At 55.5% G+C, this 15,460-nt stretch overlaps 1 protein-coding gene across 2 annotated transcripts; it reads left to right on the forward strand.

Annotated features, from left to right (window-relative positions):
- Positions 1-553: 553 nt before the first annotated feature.
- Positions 554-15,137, forward strand: INSYN1 (inhibitory synaptic factor 1). Of its 2 annotated transcripts, none has more exons than XM_069866767.1 (4): positions 554-690; positions 1,925-2,092; positions 2,386-3,157; positions 14,415-15,137. In XM_069866767.1, exons 3-4 carry the CDS (start codon positions 2,975-2,977, stop codon positions 15,102-15,104), a joined length of 873 nt encoding a protein of 290 aa, XP_069722868.1. In that variant the 5' UTR covers positions 554-690; positions 1,925-2,092; positions 2,386-2,974; the 3' UTR covers positions 15,105-15,137. The 2 variants fall into 2 exon arrangements, with proteins under 2 accessions (XP_069722868.1, XP_069722866.1); XM_069866765.1 differs by having other exon boundaries at positions 1,925-2,088; positions 2,383-3,157.
- The last annotated feature ends 323 nt before the right edge of the window (positions 15,138-15,460 follow it).

Here is a 15,460-nt window from a genome sequence, read left to right on the forward strand (position 1 = left end):
ACAGGTCCTGCAGAAATCATAGAATCATAGAATCACCAGGTTGGAAAAGACCCACCGGATCATCGAGTCCAACCATTCCTATCAAACACTAAACCATGTCCCTCAGCGCCTCGTCCACCTGTCCCTTAAACCCCTCCAGGGAAGGTGACTCAACCCCCTCCCTGGGCAGCCTCTGCCAGTGCCCAATGACCCTTTCCATGAAAATGTTTTCCTGATGTCCAGCCTGAACCCCCCCCGGTGGAGCCAATGAAATCGGCCCCAACCAGGACCCACAGGGCGGGGATTGACATTTTGCACCTAGAAGGGACCATCCTTGATGAGATGATGATTCGGCGCGGGGAAACTGAGGCACAGCCTCCTCTCCCCCATACAACCCCCCACCCCAACCCCCCCCCCAGCGCTGCCTCAGTTTCCCCGAGCGCTGCTCCACCTCTAAAGGGGCTCCCGGCCCCTTTAAGCCCCCCCCAGCCCGGCGGAGGCTCAGCCCCTTTCTCTGACACAGCAGCCGCCGGGGCGAGCCGGAGCGGGAGCCGCGGGGAGCGGGGGAGGCTGCGGCCGGGGGCCGGGGGCCGGGGGGCCGCTCCGCCCGCCCCATGGCTCTGCCCGGGCCGCCGGGGGCCGCCGCCCGCCCCGCTCCGCCCGCACCGAGCCCCCGGGGACGACGGCCCTGAGCCCGCAGCGCGGCCGCCGGTCGGTCCCGGGGGCACCGGGGGAGGCTGCGGGGGTGCGGGGAGGGAGGGAAGGGAGTGCGGGCACCGGGGATGGAGGATGCGAGCAGCGGGGATGGAGGATGCGGGCAGCGGGGATGGAGGATGCGGGGATGCAGGATGCGGGCACCGGGATGGAGGATGCGGGCACCGGGGATGCAGGATGCGGGCACCGGGGATGCAGGATGCAGGGACCGACCTCTTCCATCCCCCGTGCTCCAGAGGATGCGGGGACCGGGCACGGAGGGTGGCAGGTACCAAGGATGGAGGATGCGGGCAGCGGGGATGGAGGATGCGGGGATGCAGGATGCGGGCACCGGGGGTGCAGGATGCAGGGACCGACCTCTTCCATACTCCGTGCTCCAGAGGATGCGGGGACAAGGCACGGAGGGTGGCAGGTACCAAGGATGGAGGATGCGGGCAGCGGGGATGGAGGATGCAGGGACCGACCTCTTCCATCCCCCGTGCGCAGAGGATGCGGGGACCGACCTCTGCCATCCCCGGTGCCCCAGAGGATGGAGGTGCCAGGGATGGAGGATGCAGGGACCGACCTCTGCCATCCCCAGAGGATGCGGGTACTGGGCACGGAGGGTGCAGGTATCAGGGATGGAGGATGTGGGTACCGACTTCTTCCACCCCCAGTGCCCCAGAAGATGCGGGTACCAAACTCTTCCATCCCCACTGCTCCAGAGGACGCAGGTACTGACCTTTTCCATCCCCAGTGCCCCAGAGGATGCAGGTACCGGGCACGGAGGGTGCAGGTACCAAGGATGGAGGATGTGGGTACCGACTTCTTCCACCCCCAGTGCCCCAGAGGATGCGGGCACCAAGGATGGAGAACACAAGCAGTAGGGATGGAGGATGCAGGTAGTGGGGATGGAGGATGCAGGTAGTGGGGATGGAAGTGCACGCATGCAGCCCCCCACCATCCCCCCTGAGCTGGGGGGGATGTGCCCCCCATCCCCTCCACTTCTACCTGTGCTGCTTCACGCCTCCCAGAGGGAAGTGAGGTGGATTTGGGGGCAAGGTGGGTTCCTCCCCCATCCTTGGCTGAGGAGATGTTGGGGCTTGAACCCAGGAGTGAGGGTGGTGGAGGGGAGGGTGCTGCATGACACCCCAGTCAAAGCGAAGGGGACCCTTGGGATGTGCGTGTCGTGTCCCCCCCCCTCCCCTATGGCAGGCTGTCACCTCTGATAATGTCTCACCCCTTCCGACAGCGACCGAAAGAAAGTGGCCCCCGGACTCCTCCTGTGCCACGCAGAAGCCCTGAGGGAGGAGGAAGAGGAGGAGGAGGAGGGGAAGGAAGCCAGAAAAGGAGAAGAAAAAAAAATAAGGACAAGGAAGAGCTTGAACTGGAGCCAAGGGGCTCTGGATCACAACGGTAAGTTCCTGAGCTGCACGTCTGTCTGTCTGTCTGTCTACCCACCCATCTGGCTCAGTGAGAGCCCTCTGTGCCCAGGCTCTGGATCTCACACTGGGGAGAGAGCAAAAAGGGGGTGCCAGGGAGCAAAAAAGGGGGTGCCAGAGACAGTGCGAGGTTCCATCCTACCCTCCACCAGAGATCAAGGCAAGGCGGGAATGGGCAGAGCCCCCCCCTCCTCCCCCTTTCCCCTCCTGCTAGATTTCTGGCTCCAGAAGGGATGGCTCCTTGATGTCTGTCTGTCTGTCCTTGCAGGAGGGGACCCTGGGCTTCCCAGGACGCCTGTGCCCAGCTGGGAGACCCCCACCACCACCACCACCCAGTGTCGGAGCTGGCGACCTCGGAGCGAGGGCTGGACGCAGGGAGCTGCATCGCTCCCCGGGGACACCCAGCCCTGCATCCCCCTCCCTGGCATCGGGGAGCAGGCAAGGCGTGAGCCGCTGGATTTTAGCTTCCTGGGACATCCGAGGGACTCTTCCTCTTCCTCCTCCTCCTCCTCCAGCTCTGCCGCAGCAGGCAGGTGAAACCCTGCCCAACCAAGGGAGCGTTCGCCTTCTCTGCTCACCCCATGGCCGCCCCACATCTCCCCACAGCCACCAGCTGAGGTCCTCTGCAGCGTTCCCGACTCCGCATGGTGCATCCTGAGCCTGCTCCCCACTCTGAACCGGAGCCCCCCGACCTCGCAGGGAGGCGAGCGTGCGGCTGGGACTTTCTTGGAGGCAGGGGAACGTTAAGATGTTGAAAGCTCCCCAGCCGAGAGGGGCTGTGTGGACGCCAGGCCACCCGGCTAGAGGGGAGCAGGATGGACAGAGCCGTTGGGGCCAGGAACCGAGGCCGGTAGGGAAGGATGGACTCCCAGACCTGCCAGGACAGGCAGCCCAGTGACCAGCCCAGCAGCAGCAGCAGCAATTGTAGCAGCAGCAAGAGTAATTGCGAAAGGGAAAGAATCCGGAGTCGGATGAAAATGGTGATCGAGCAACTGGAAGGCATTTTACAGGAGCTCAAGGAGGTGGCCAAGGAGCTCCGAGAGGTAGGAAAGACCTGGGGTGCCATCACGTCCCTGCGTGGGTCGCGGTAGCTGCTGGGGTGCCCCGTCCCCATCTCCCTGCCTCTGGGGCTGGGCTGGGAGGAGCAGAACCAGCTCAGCATCCCCAGCCCATCACCTCCTAGGGTGGCACAGCCCAACTGAGCTGCAGTAGGATTTGGGAGTAGAGAAGAAAAAAAAAGAGCCATATTTTGTAAAATTACTCTTGACCTTGACACCAAGGTTTGCTCTGGGTCAGGGGCCCAGCCAAGGCAGCGGCCCCTCAGGTGCTGGTGGTGGGAGAAGAACCATGAGGTCACGCACTGGATGACCAGTGGATGCTGCTGGTGCTGTGCAGCAGGCGCGGATTTGCTTCTGCTCTGCCTTGGGGGCTGTTTTTCAGGCCTCTTTCAAACCAGAGAGGGGAATGGAGAGGGGATGATGTGTCCCTCTTGCATTGCAGAGGGCACCAAAAATACCGGCATGTGCTCTGGGTGCAGTGAAGAGGGGTCCATGGGCAGGGCAGGGGGGCAGAGTGTCTGGTTGTCCTAAAGCCTGGCTGTTGGGATCCATTGCTCCTGCAAAAACATACATATATAAATGTATATACACTAATACACAGGAACGCAAACTGTGTTTGGAGTTCCTTCCCAGTGCAGAAGCACAACAGACCCAGTTTGGTGGAGGATTTAATGTGTTTGTGGCTCAAGGGTTTGGACAACACGTTTCTGGAGAAGGGGACCTGGATGGGGCTGGTGATTTAGGACAGCTCTGCAGGTGACGGTGAAGCAGTGGATGGAAAGCGTTCAGTAGCCTTGAGCACAGCGTGCAGGTTGCTTTCACAATAGGACAGGTGGGCATTTGCATCCTTGCTGTGGCCTGAGCCGAGTGCGATGGGGTTGTAACCAGAACTATGCAAAACCTCATCGGCCCCCAGGAAGGGCAGAAATTGCTGGAGGTTTTGCCATGGGGCCACTGTGGAGCAGCCTTGCATGGGTCGGTGACATTTGGGTGCCACCGAGAGAGTGCTGATGCAGGTGGAGCAACGTCATCCTCTGCGCAGATGTGGCCGTGGTCAGGGAGGTGACATCTGCTTGCCTGAAGCATCCTCTGGGATGCAGTGTCCTGCTTTGAGGTGGTTCTGCTCAGCCCAGGAGATTTTAGGGAGGTTGTCCTGCTGGGGAAAGCCAGTGCCAGGGTATACGTCACAATCCACCCCACCACCCAGCTGGGTCCCTGTAAGGACTTCACCTGGCCATGGGATTCCTAAGAGTTCTCTTTCTGTTGTGGCTTTGCTGGTCCTTCATGCAGCAGAAAACAAACCCTGCTGCCTAAAGCAAAAAGCCCCCCCAGTTCCCACAACAGCAATGGGGAGCCCAAAACCCCTTCAACAAATCTCCGATGGATTAAAAACAGTCATTATTGTAATAATCAGGAGGCAAGCTATTTTCCATTTAGTCTAAGCTCACTTCATGCTCCTCCAGGAGCTTAGAGAGGCTTTAAAGTGAGGATGATAGCAATTGGCCCCTTTGATTGAGCCCATGGATTTAAAGTCAAGGGGGACAACCATGATCATAGGAGTATCCCTCCTGGCAAGGATGTGGATGGGTAAGAAGGACTGGGCTAGAACAAATCTCTGACCATTTCACAGCTGGGGCCAGGCTGTGCTTCCCACCAAGCTTTGAGTGGACCCACAAGGTCTCTGTCCAGCTCCTTGGGCCAGGAGGACCTTGATCATCCCTGCAACGTTCTTGGTAGGCTGCCCAAGTCAGGTCGTGTCTCGGAGCAGAGGAGAGAAGGCAGCCTGAGGACACAGGGAGGGGTAAGGGACTCTTAATGTTCCTTGTGGACAAGTTTTGGGAAGCAGACTCAGAAGAGAAGGAGGATTAACGTTGGAGGATGGAAGAGCTGAGCTAGGCACAGCAGGTCCCTATGCTCTAAGGAGCAGAGAGGACACCCATTCTCTGCCCCTCACGCCGGGGAGACCATGCTCTTGTGCAGGTTGGGGGCCCATGCCCCATAAGATGCCTTCTCCACTGAGGTCTGGAGATGAATTTTCCATGGAGCTGGCACATTCCTAGGCAGCAGACTGCATCCCATAGCTGCCCTGGAAGAGCCCCACACATCATGGGACGTCAGAGCCAGCCACAAGGTCCTCACCACAAGGTGGGTTCTAAACTTCAACCCTTCTCAACAAGCCTTACAACACAGCCATGGAACTTTGCAGCAATTAATTGAATTTAGACAAAACAGCATTAAACTCCATGGAAGAGCAGGCTCTGGAGCTTAAAAAACACCGGTACAACCAGGCTAAACCAGGCTCCAGTGACTCAAAATAAATAGAAGTGTGTTTTTCCCCAAAACAAGATGTTGGGCATTAGAGGCTTTGGAAATTCTGGATCTCTTACATGGAACTCTTTCAAGCCCATCCAGACAAGTATGTGGTAGACAGCAGGCTGGCAAATCATAAGCTCTAGGATATCAGTGAAAGGAAAGAAGTAAACAAAGTAAACCCTCGTGGTTTCCTACCTTGCACGTAGTTATGCTCTTCCTCAACAGGATTAAGGGCCAGGACAGGGGGGCGAGGCTAGGGATGGACAGCAGCCCCAGGCAGGGAGTGGTGGCCCCTGAGCCTAAATGGGCTCATGGTGGGGGTCCCAGGAGGGGTGCTCAGGGTCATTAAAGCCCATTCAACAATGCCCACAGTGTCCCAGCACTTGCAATATTTGGTGTGTTCTCTAACAGAGCCACCGTGGGGGCTTTGGAAATGTCCATCCCTGCAGCCATCTCCTCTGCCTGGGGCATGGGGCAGTGGTGGACCTGATCCTGCTGCACCAGAGGCACCTGTGGAGCCAGAAACCCTTCTCTGGGCAATGCTGGAGGGCACTGGATGATGCTGAACCTGCTCCTTCCACATTGTCTTTGTAAGAGGAGCTGGCTTTGCAGGTCTGGAAGAAGCAGACAGGTCATAACCAGCTTGACAAAAATAAACCCTGAAACCATCAAAGCCCCTTTGTGGGCACAAGGACTTTCACCCAGTAATGATTCCTGCTCCAAAACTACTCACCAGCTCTGGGTGTAGCAGGCTCTGGCTTACATTAGGCTTTCCTCACGGGTGATCCTTGCTCCAGCAGAGGTTTTGAGTCCTGGACTCAGCTGAGATTGCAGGATGCTCCAGAGGAAGGCTTTGGTGTGGGACTGCAGGGCAGCTCCGCTCCACATGGGGATGCAGCATGAGGCCAGACCCTGATTGAGGCTCCATCCCCAGCTCCTGGGAGCAGTTCCCACCTGAAGGCTGTCATTCCAGATGTCCGTTTGATTCATGATGCTGTTTTACCAGTTTCCCCGCTCCCACTCTCCCTCCCTCCCTTTCCCTTTTGTGTATATAATTATTCCCCAGCACTCCAAGACAGGGCTGAATTATGTGCAGGGAAAATGATTATTAAAATCTTTGATTGAAATCACACACTGGAAGTAGAAATCAGGCAGGAGGCAGGCAGGGAAGGCGCTTCCGCCGAGCACTTGCCACGCTGCCTGCCCTCCCACGCGCCTCCTGCCAGCCTCGTCCTTTTCCCACAGGAATAAGGGTGATGCCACCAGGAAGAAGATATCCCAGGAGGTCCCAGCCATCTTCACTGCAAGGCTGAGCTCCCTTCCAACTCTGAGGCTTCCCCATCCATGGGGTGTACTCAGAGATGGGAAACAAAACAAAACATCTGTGCAAGTCTCGCTGTGTGCAACCCCCCCAAAAAAATCCCGTGGGAAGCATCCTATCCTCCCTGTGCCCCCTGACTTAGGAGCAGTGAGGTTCCTCTACCAAGGGAAGCAGCACCAAGGGGTCCCCTCCAAGCCTTTGGTAGGAGGAAAATCCTCCTGCAACCCCTTATGATAATAAATACCTTAATAATGTTGTAATCAATAGGTGATTAGCTGGGAACGCTTGGGAAAGTTCACAGCAAGAAGGCAGCTTATTATTCTAATAATAACACAGTTTAGAGATCTGCACGATGATTTTGAACTATTTAGCAGCTGATGATCTAGCAAATGATCCCGAGAACCACAACCTTCTCATTTATAAGCATCAGCTCAGGGAAGAGAGGCCCCTGTAACCCTGCTTCGGTTTGCGATTAATCATTTATTCCTTATTAAATATTTACTCAACTCGCCTGCACTGGGAAGTGGTTTGGGAGATGTGGAAAGGTCCCTGCTCCAGGAGAGTTTGGCTGTGGGGGCTCTGCTGGAGGTTTTTCCCCCGTGGAGGGAGGAGTTAACGTTCAAGTCGATGGTGTCAAACGCCTCCGGGATTATTTGATGCTTTGGGAATGGGGTTGGGATTTTTTTTGCATGAATCATGTGGTTCCATTGCGCATCCCCATTGTGCATCAGCCGGCAGCAAAGCAGGGTGTGAAGCCAGGCAGGTTGGATCCAGCCTACAAAAGCAGCTGCATAGCATGGGAAGATGCTTTGGTCCCCAAAATGTGCTGCTGGAGGTGTGCGATGGGTTTCTGGGGATGGAGCCAGCAGCTGAGGGAGCTTGGGATAGGAGGGGGATGCACAAAAATCCTCTCTCAGCGCAGCTGGGGACAACAAATTTGGCTCTGGGTTGGGAAAACAGCTACGTCGCGAAGGAGGACTGCAGAGGGGACACACAGAGGTCCCCTCATCATTGAAGCAAAGGTACCTCAGGCAGCGCAGTGCCCTGTCCCCCTGCTTTGATCTCCCTGCCATGGACCAAGCTTTTGCCTGGTAGTACCTGCCCCAAGCACCAATCTGCTTCAAAGGCCACACCAGGATGAAGGGGCCGTTAGATCACACCACTTTGATCCCAGCATCTCCCAGCTCCTTCCCTGGCCTTGGGAATATGTGCATTACCAATTACCAGCCATGAAGCCTTTGAAGTCCGCTCTCATCCTCTCACCTCTCCAGCATCTTTCCAAGCTTCCAGGAGCTTTAGCTCCTCAGAAAGAAACAGCATGGCCAAAAGGTGGAAGCTGGAGCCACCAAGCCAGGAACCCCCACGCTTAATTTGCAGTCGAGATGATAACTAAAAATCCCATTAAAAAACAAGGATGCTCCAGATGTTCAACATCTGGCTCAGCTGGGGAGGTAAGCACGCAATCTGGGGCTAGGGGGCTTTTACCTGGAAAGCTCCTTGCTGCCAGCAGTATTCAGAGGTAGGGGGGGTCTGTGTGTGAGGTGAGGGGAGCAATTCCCAGTTGGGCTCAATGGTGGGAACAGATTTGGGGTGGGAGTGAACCGGCCAGCACCGTGGTTTAGCTCATTCTTGCTTGGTGCCGGTCTCCACAAGGCACCACAGGGACACGGGCCCATCCTTCTGCCTTGCTCTAGTCCGTCCTCTGCCTGCTCAAAGCTCATCCCTTTAGACGAGAGCTGAGCACCCTTGGCCACCCAGAACCTGCTTTCAGGGCACTTAGACACAACAGGATGAGGCCCCTCAGTGACACCATGTACAGGGTCAGTTTGCTCCCTAGTTTCCCACTGCCGGGTACCCCTGGTACCAAGGATACTCTGTTGTCACCCAAAAGGGGGTTCTTTTGCCCACGTGGCCAAGAAGGCCAATGGCATCTTGGCTTGGATCAGAAATGGTGTGACCAGCAGGTCCAGGGAGGTTATTCTCCCTCTGGACTCGGCACTGGTGAGACCGCTCCTCGAATCCTGGGGTCAGTTCTGGGCCCCTCACCACAAGAAGGATGTTGAGGCTCTGGAGCGAGTCCAGAGAAGAGCAACGAAGCTGGTGAGGGGGCTGGAGAACAGGCCTTATGAGGAACGGCTGAGAGAGCTGGGGGTGTTCAGCCTGGAGAAGAGGAGGCTGAGGGGAGACCTCATTGCTCTCTCCAACTACCTGAAACGAGGTTGTGGAGAGGAGGGAGCTGGGCTCTTCTCCCAAGTGACAGGGGACAGGACGAGAGGGAATGGCCTCAAGCTCCACCAGGGGAGGTTCAGGCTGAACATTAGGGAAAAATTTTTCACGGAAAGGGTCATTGGGCACTGGCAGAGGCTGCCCAGGGAGGGGGTTGAGTCACCTTCCCTGGAGGGGTTTAAGGGACGGGTGGACGAGGTGCTGAGGGACATGGTTTAGTGTTTGATAGGAACGGTTGGACTCGATGATCCGGTGGGTCTCTTCCAACCTGGTTATTCTACAATTCTATGATTCTATGATTCTTTGCAAAAGGAGAGTAAGGACAGGGACACTTTATCTCTTTGTCACCCCTATGGCACCTCCGGCACATGCTGGGGACACCCCAGCCCTCCTCACCTGCTTGTAGGGGTGCAGAGCCACCTCAGTTCCCAGGGGATGAGAGCATTACCAGGGTCTCACCCGAAACCACCTGACCCAGGTCTGCTCCATCCATCCCTCCCCACTGCTCTCCCCCGGCTCCCTCTGCCAGCAGTGATGGCCTCAGCTAGAAATCTTTACCAACCTGCCTCGGGAAGGAGGAAAGGGGGGACAAAAGACCAAATCCTACTTTACATTTAAATCCTCAGCGGGTACCAAGTGTCACATAGGTATTTAACACCCCCTCCCTTCCCCCGCCACCACCACCACCCGTTCAGAATAGAAGCACTCTTAAAAATAGCCCCGAGTGAGCTGATGTGACACTAATCCCTGCGTGCTGTGGTGAGGACTGAGATGGGGACCAGGATGGAGACGTGCCTCCTCCTGACACTCACGGAGCCCCAATTGCAGCAGGTTCCTTTAATGAGGAGGAGCAGAGACTCCAGGTCACAGCGACCCAACTTGAAGCCCAGGGAGATGCTTGCCCTGCACCTGGTGCTGTAATCACCGAGCCTTCGTGCAAACAGAGGTGATCTCATTTTAGCTGAGGGATTCAGCAGAATCATTTTCTACCTTATTAAAAAATAATAATAGCTGGGTGTTTCCCAGAGACAGCTTTTTTCCTGTCCTTTTTCTCAATTCTTTCTTGTCACTGGGAAAGAAGAGGTCACATCATCCCTTTTTTTTTCTTTTTCTCCTCTTTTCTTCAGTTTCGCCCCCAAAGAAAAGCAGAAAAAAAAAAGGGGGGGGGGGAGAAAAGGAATCTGGTGGTCCCTTGGGAACAGAAGCAATTGTCATTTCTAATTGCAAGACCTTCTTGTGGATGCTGGTGTGGATGCTCCCAGCTTGCCCTCAGCACCCTTCGAAGCCAAAGCTTGAAAGGCAGATGGGTCCCTGTCTGCCCTCCCCAGAGGTCTTGCATGGGCAAGGAGGCAGGAACAATAAGTTGGAGATGGTGGGTGAGGAGCTCAGGTAAAGCCCATTGCCTGCTGCTGTCTGGAACGAGAAGCACTCAGCTGTCTGTCCCCAGCCTGCTTTGGGGACCCAGACTCCTTCCAGAAGACAGGGACAAGACGTAGACCCAAGGTCCATCCCCAAGGCAGGATCAGGGAGGGATTTCAATGTTCCCTCAAGAAAGGAAGAGCTGTAATCCAGAAGGAGCTGTGCACACTGGAAAGGTGAGACTGTGTGAACCTCATGGGGTTCACCAATGCCAAGTGCAAGGTCCTACACCTGGGTGAGGGCAACCCCAAGCATAAACACAGGCTGGGCAGAGAATGGATTCGGAGCAGCCCCGAGGAGAAGGACTTGGGGTTCTGGTGGATGAGAAGCTCAGCATGAGCCAGAAATATGTGCTCGCAGCCCAGAAAGCCAGACCGTGTCCTGGGCTGCATCCAAAGCAGCGGGAGCAGCTGGGCAAGAGGAGATTCTGTCCCTCTGCTCCACTCTGATGAGACCTCACCTGGAGCCCTGTGTCCAGTTCTGGAGTCCTCAGCATGGGAAGGACATGGAGCTGCTGTGGCAAGTCCAGAGAAGGCCATGAAAATGATCCAAGGGCTGTAGCACCTCCCCTATGAGGAAAGGTTTGAGAGAGCTGGGGTTGTTCAGCCTGGGAAAAGAGAAGATTCCAGAGAGACCTTAGAGCAGCTTCCAGTGCTGAAAGGGCTCCAGGAGAGCTGGGGAGGCGCTCTTGATCAGGGAGTGCATGGATAGGATGAGGGGGAATAGTTTTGAGCTGAAAAAGGAGAGGTTGAGATCTTAAGAAGAAATGTTTTGCTGTGAGGGTGGGGAGGTCCTGGCCCAGGTTGCCCAGAGCAGTGGTGGCTGCCCCATCCCTGGAGGTGTTCAAGGCCAGATTGGATGGGGCTTGGAGCCCCTGATCCAGTGGAAGGTGTCCCAGCCCATGGCAGGGGGTGGGACTGGATGGGCTTTGAGGTCCCTTCCAACCCAAACCATTCTGTGATTCTATAAGCCAGGACAGAAACCACCCCTAGAGCTGAGGACAGGTCAGGAGGAGACTACTGCTCCTGGGATGAACTTATATGGTTTCCTGGGCCATGGGCAGGGTGGGGTGGGGTGTGGGTCATAGGTGGGGCTAATTGAGGCTGTTAGGGTGTGTTAGTGCCCATCACAGGTGTGATAGTGGGAGTGCTTCTCTCATTTCCAACCCAATCTTCTTCCAGGCTCTCCTGCACCATTTCCCCCCTCAAAAGGTATTTTCTGGCAGCTTTTATTTCCAACGTGTCCAACACGATCCTGGGCAGCAACCTCCAGCCCTTCAACCTGCATCTTCCTGGTGACACCAGCCAGTCCCATCTCAGAACAGGTCTCCTCGTTCCCAGGGGCTCCCCAGTTGCTCTGCTCTGTCTTTGTACCACGCAGCAAATGCACAAATTATAGAATCATAGAATCATAGAATAACCAGGTTGGAAGAGACCCACCAGATCATCGAGTCCAACCATTCCTATCAAAAATTCAGACTCATCACGCTCACCCAAACTGTATCAGACCCCGGTGCCCCTTGCACTTGTGGCCTATGGAAGTGACACTATTTTATCCTTCACAGGTGCCTCTCCAGCTTAACCCCGTGTTGTCACATAGCATTTGGTAGCTCAGGAAATGGTCCTCCCCGTAGCCAGAACCTGGAGATGTTCTGTGAGGACCTGCAGGTGATTTAAAAGAGGGGATGCTGTGTGGCTTCAGCTGGATCCCCCAACAAGCAAACTGGGGTGGTTAGGGTCTCCCACCCCCGATGCCATCTCCTTGGGAGCTTGGCAGAGCACGAGAGCTGCATGGGCAGGGCTGTCAAACAAGTGATGAGCTCAAAGAGGGAAATTTTATTAAAATTAGGTCAGCGGAGTGTAATGGAGCCACTTGGGCTGCTGGCAGCGCCATCATCTCCTCAGGCTCCTGGTTTCAGATGACCAGACATATTAAATTACTCTTTACTCTGTCTCTTACTTGATTCTTAACGCATCCTCATCCACTGCGAGGGCTTTGCAAGGAGCCTGCCCTGCTGAGCTGTGGTTTGTGGTGCATTTCTAGTGATTTATGGTATTGACCCAAACCTCTGTGCACTGACATCAAGCAGAGGGATGCAGGGGTGAAGGGCAACCTGGCACCACGACAGCAGCTTTGGGGTGCCCACACTTAGCCACCTGTCACAAGGATGGGATGGGGTGTCTGAGCCCAAGGACTCGGTTTCCCCAGTAAAAGTGCCCGAAAGAATGAAGTTAGGGGATAACAACAGCATCAAAATTATGGAGAGATGTGCCGTGGTTAATTATTCTTGGTGAGTGAGAAGATCCAACATCTATTGATGAACCATGGCACCAGTGGAAGTATGGTAGAGTTTTTTTGGCAGCATGAGGAGAGGGAAACAAAACATATCTGGCAAGATATCACCCATTGATTTGTCTTCCCTCTCTTATTTTGGGAAATTTGTGGCTGATTCCTACCGGGAAAGGATGTGTCGAAGGGCAGGGGAAGGAAAAATGGGGAGAGAAAGACAGTCGAGCAAAATAACCAGGAAAAAACTACTGTGCGTGGAGAAATCACCTGGAAAAGCCAAGCAAAGTGGGTTTTTTCACTCTCAGTTGCTCCTTGTGGGGGTAGGGGTCCAGGGAGCAGCAGGAGGGACACAGCCCCCATACGCCAGAGGGCACCAATACCCATGGATGCATGCGATGGGGAGGTGTCCAAGAACAAAATGGATCAACTGGGTGCACAAATAGGTACAGGGAGCATTGAGGGGTTCCCCCCAGCACCCTCCTTGTCTGCCGCTGCCCACCTCCTGCTTGGCAGTGCTGGGATCAGCCAGGCCCTCTGCCAGCTCCCCCCGGAGATGGGAGGGGAGGTGAGCCAGAAACCCTTCCAAAAATACGCACTTCCAACTGCTGCTGAGTTGAATTTTCACGTCGTGCTCTGCCTCCCACACAAAATAAAACCACACACACCCCCACACATATATATACATGCAGAAACACCAGCCAAGAATTGCCATGGAGAAACAGCTACAGCTTCATCCGAGTGCCGCGGCAGTGGGGACTTAGGGGGAACTGGGGAACTCCGGGCAGGATTAGCGCTGTGCTCAGTGCTGGGTGGTCCTTGAACTGTATGGGAAGGTAGGTGATGAGCCTTTTGCATCAAAAACCTTGGCAAGTTCTTTAGATGGAGACCATGGTCCATGAAAGCCACAGGAGGAAGGTGGTCCTTCCTCCCTTCCTTCCCCTTCCAGCCCTGCCCATGGCTTGAACAACAGCCACGTTCAAGACATATTTTTAATTTTAAGGGTTTTTTATGTTCATGTTGCATGTGGGGTTCACCCTCTGCGCCCTGGTGGAGCCACAACCCTGTCCCCAAGCCACCACGGGTCTTGATATGCTCAATGCCTTGCAAGAGATGGAGTACTAGGGATGGAGCCCATCAGCATCCTAGCCAGGGTAAAGGGTGACAATGCTGTCTCCACAGCCCTCCCACATTCCTGTATATTTTGTCCCATGACCTTGGGACATTTTCTAACCCCTGCCTCAGTTTCCCCCCCCTGCAGAGCCACCTTTTCCAGGAGGAGATGATGTCAGTTGCTGGTGGCTCCCCATGGTCAAATGTGAGGGACCAAGGTACACCACATTTGTGGGGATTTGGCGTGGAACTCAGGGTCCCAGGGCACAAGGAAGACCCAGGACCACCCTGGGAAGGGCCAATCCTGCCCCACTGAGCACCTAGTGGCACACGACTTCACTGCCTGCTTGTGCCCCATGGGTGCTGTGCCACCGGGTGGGCTTTGGTTCCCACTGAGGGGTTCCCAGAGCGGCTCCACTCAGGACAAGACTTCCCAATTCATCACACTGGTGGTGCCAGGGGAAATGGCAGAGATTTAGGGATGTGATGGTAACATGGAGCAAAACCAGAAGGACCCCCTCCCGTGGCTCCCCTCTGCCCATCTGTCCATCTGTCTGTCCACAGGTGGTAAATCAGATCGACCGACTGACATCTGACTTTGAGTTCGAGCTAGAGCCGGATGACTGGACGACGGCGACGGCCAGCAGCACCTCCAGCAGCGAGAAGGGCGGGGGCATCTTCGAGCTGGGACCCCTCGATTTTACCACCTCCGACATCCTCTCCGACAGCTGGGAATTCTGCTCCTTCCTGGACACTTCCACCCCCTCTGACCCTGGCGACGGTCCTGAGCCTCCCCGACCGCAGCCCCCGCCAACTCGCCAGCCCGATTACCGGCTGATGAACGGTGGGATCCCCATCACCAACGGTCCCCGGGGCGGGGGAACCCCGGATTCATCCAGCGAGGAAGCCTTTGGCACAACGACCAGCCAGAAGATCTCACATCACCGGCCAGCCGGCACACGAGAACGGGTGCGATTCAGCGACAAGGTGCTTTACCATGCTCTGTGCTGCGATGACGACCGGGACGGTGACAGCACAGTGTCTCTGGGGGATGATGGTCCTGAGGAGCCCAGCCGTAAGGTGCTGGCGGGGCCACCCTCGAAGCATCCTTCTACCGGTGGTGGTGGTGGTGGTGGTGGACCCCCGGCACGGCGGCTGACGAGGAACAGCAGCACGCAGACCGTAGCCGATAAAAGCACCCAGACGGTGCTGCCTTATATCCCGGCCAAGCAGAAAATGAAAAACAAAAACTGACGCCAGCTCCGCCACGCGGATTTGGGGAGGGAAGGGGGGGTGGGGGGATTCCTGGGGAGGGACAGGAAAAAAAATATATATATAAATATATATTTCAATAAATCAATACTAATAATAAAATCAACATGAAAAGGTGGCAAAGAAGACAAATGTCCCAACTACCTACCCGTCATTTTTGAGGCTCAGGGAATTTTAAACTGCTTTTTTTTTGTGGACAGAAGCTTCAGATCAATAAACCATCCATCATGGAGAAATAAGAACAATAACACATATATATCATATGTATATATGTACCGAGAGAGGGAAGCCTGGATGGAGGGGACAGCCGGCACATCTGAGGTTGTGTATGGGGACCT

This window comes from Phaenicophaeus curvirostris, chromosome 12 (genome assembly GCF_032191515.1).
Source record: "Phaenicophaeus curvirostris isolate KB17595 chromosome 12, BPBGC_Pcur_1.0, whole genome shotgun sequence".
Lineage (NCBI taxonomy): Eukaryota > Metazoa > Chordata > Aves > Cuculiformes > Cuculidae > Phaenicophaeus > Phaenicophaeus curvirostris.